The sequence below is a fragment of the Coptis chinensis genome, chromosome 8 (assembly GCF_015680905.1).
Source record: "Coptis chinensis isolate HL-2020 chromosome 8, ASM1568090v1, whole genome shotgun sequence".
NCBI lineage: Eukaryota > Viridiplantae > Streptophyta > Magnoliopsida > Ranunculales > Ranunculaceae > Coptis > Coptis chinensis.
The window spans coordinates 1,200,961-1,203,170 of record NC_141463.1 but is presented as its reverse complement, the minus strand read 5'-3'; the positions used below and the strand labels follow the sequence as shown (position 1 = coordinate 1,203,170).

At 35.2% G+C, this 2,210-nt stretch overlaps 1 protein-coding gene across 1 annotated transcript; it reads left to right on the top strand.

Annotated features, from left to right (window-relative positions):
• Nucleotides 1-997: 997 nt before the first annotated feature.
• LOC147479210 (PHD finger-like domain-containing protein 5A) lies at nt 998-1,643 on the top strand. The gene is made up of 2 exons (XM_086578268.1): nt 998-1,069; nt 1,278-1,643. Exon 2 carries the CDS (start codon nt 1,300-1,302, stop codon nt 1,630-1,632), a length of 333 nt encoding a protein of 110 aa, XP_086434394.1. The 5' UTR covers nt 998-1,069; nt 1,278-1,299; the 3' UTR covers nt 1,633-1,643.
• The last annotated feature ends 567 nt before the right edge of the window (nt 1,644-2,210 follow it).

Below are 2,210 nucleotides of genomic sequence, written 5' to 3'. Positions count from 1 at the left end.
GGTATGGGCCCCCCAAAAACAACTTAAACCTTTGGATCTAGCTAACTTACGACATGGCGGATCTAAAGGCTTATGGGGTGTGGACTGGATAATAAGTGGCAACAAGAGTAGTGGATCATTATTGAAATTGACTTTTTGGTAGGCGGGTTTCTGTTGGGTTTTTCAGTGGCACACGACACGGGCTATGTACTAGCATTATATAAGGCGTAAGAAACTAAGAATTGAGGCCTATAAATTTTGGAAAGTTTTTTTTTCCACTATTCTAGTGGAGACCTTCTTTTTGGGAAGAGATTTACATGTTTAGAGTCCTAATTTTAGAAACTTATTTTGGGATTTATGATATAAACAAAATTAAGGCCTATTTTTAAGGTGAACTTTGGGAAACAAACCAAACAACTTACGAGCCCTTTCTCAGAGTAAGGCCTTAGTGGTCACCTTTTTCCCATAAAGGACGAGCCAGCACTAGGTATGACGTTGTTGTGTTGGGGAGGGCCAGGGGCGCAGATGGATACGTTCGGATTCGGATATGACTGTATCCAAATCTGAATCTGAAAATTTATATTGATATATGAATTCGATGGTTATTAAAAATTCTATCCGAATCCGATTTCGGATAATATCAGATCCAAAAATTAATATTAATTAAAATTTAATTTTCTTTGAATAATTCATTTTTGGTAGACCTGGTTGGGCTACCAATGACATACAAAACTCACCAAAAATAGCGTAGCCTAAAGGGCAAGGATGCTTGTTTGAAATAGGGGTAGATGATGTTTTGTGCACAAGTAGGATGCCCGAAGCCTAAGCCCAAAAATAAAAACCCGTAGAGCAGGGCTTGGACTCGCCGGATTTCCATCCATCCCTAAGCATGGACTGGTGGTAGAACCTGGTTAATGGACAGACAAACCCAAAGGCCCAGGCCCAAGTCTATCCGAATCCATTCGCGACATGAATATATAATAGTATAAAAACACAAGCCCTCTTTTCTTTTCCCAGCACAATTTTACACTTTCATTCATTGTTATTTTTCCAAGAATCCTTTCCTCCTTTTGGTTCTCTTTCACATCAGGTCAGTTTTTTTTTTCCTACTTAGTTTATATTATTTTTAATCTAGGTTTCTTTCTGGGTTTCCATTATTATTGGCAAATTTTACAAACCTTAACACATTAGAACAGGGGAAGTTTTAGCATAAAATAAACATGTATTATTACGACAATAGAAGTTTTACAAACCTCTAGTGATGTAACTTTCTGACAATTGTTCATATATATCTGCAGGACATATACTTTTATAGAAAGCATGGCCAAGCATCATCCAGATTTGATTATGTGCAGGAAGCAGCCAGGAATCGCCATTGGACGCCTTTGTGAAAAGTGTGACGGCAAGTGTGTAATTTGTGACTCCTACGTGCGCCCATGCACACTTGTTCGCGTCTGTGATGAATGTAATTATGGATCTTTTCAGGGTCGCTGCGTCATCTGTGGGGGAGTTGGTATATCTGATGCCTATTACTGCAAGGAGTGTACTCAACAAGAGAAAGATAGGGATGGCTGTCCTAAAATTGTCAATTTAGGAAGTGCCAAAACTGATCTCTTTTATGAACGCAAAAAGTATGGTTTCAAGAAAAGATGAAGCATATGTCGTTTTTGAATTATATTTATCTATTTAGTTGTTGGATGGTACCATTAACTTGTTACTGAGTATTGTGAAAATCCTTCTTTGAGTTGGTGAATTGAGGATCTGATCAGAAAAAAATTGATGTTTCCTATGATTATTTTAGTTTTAAACTTTAATACTGGATTATTAATTTGATATATTGTTAGCATCTTAAGTTTTCATTGAATTATATTTATCTATCTAGTATCATGTACCATGTACTGTCAAGTGTTAACTACTTGATATGAAGCAAGGCCCAAAATATCGCCGAGATATTGCTGATATATCTTGTTTTTTGAGTATACCAAGATAGAAATAACCAATATATCTCAACCGAATATTGAATATGTTTTTTCTCGATATATTTCACAATTTCTGATATAATGATATATAATTTCTGATATAACGATATATATTGACCGATATATACGATATAAATTGTTGACTTTGACCAATATATTGACGATATTTATGATATAATTGACAATATTTTCGATATATCTGATATATTGACATACAAAACAAAATTTTGATTAGTCAACAAAAAAATAGAT

Bases quoted from the DNA above. Each gene is read 5' to 3' on its own strand.
- LOC147479210 (XM_086578268.1), top strand. From the start codon at position 1,300: ATGGCCAAGCATCATCCAGATTTGATTATGTGCAGGAAGCAGCCAGGA.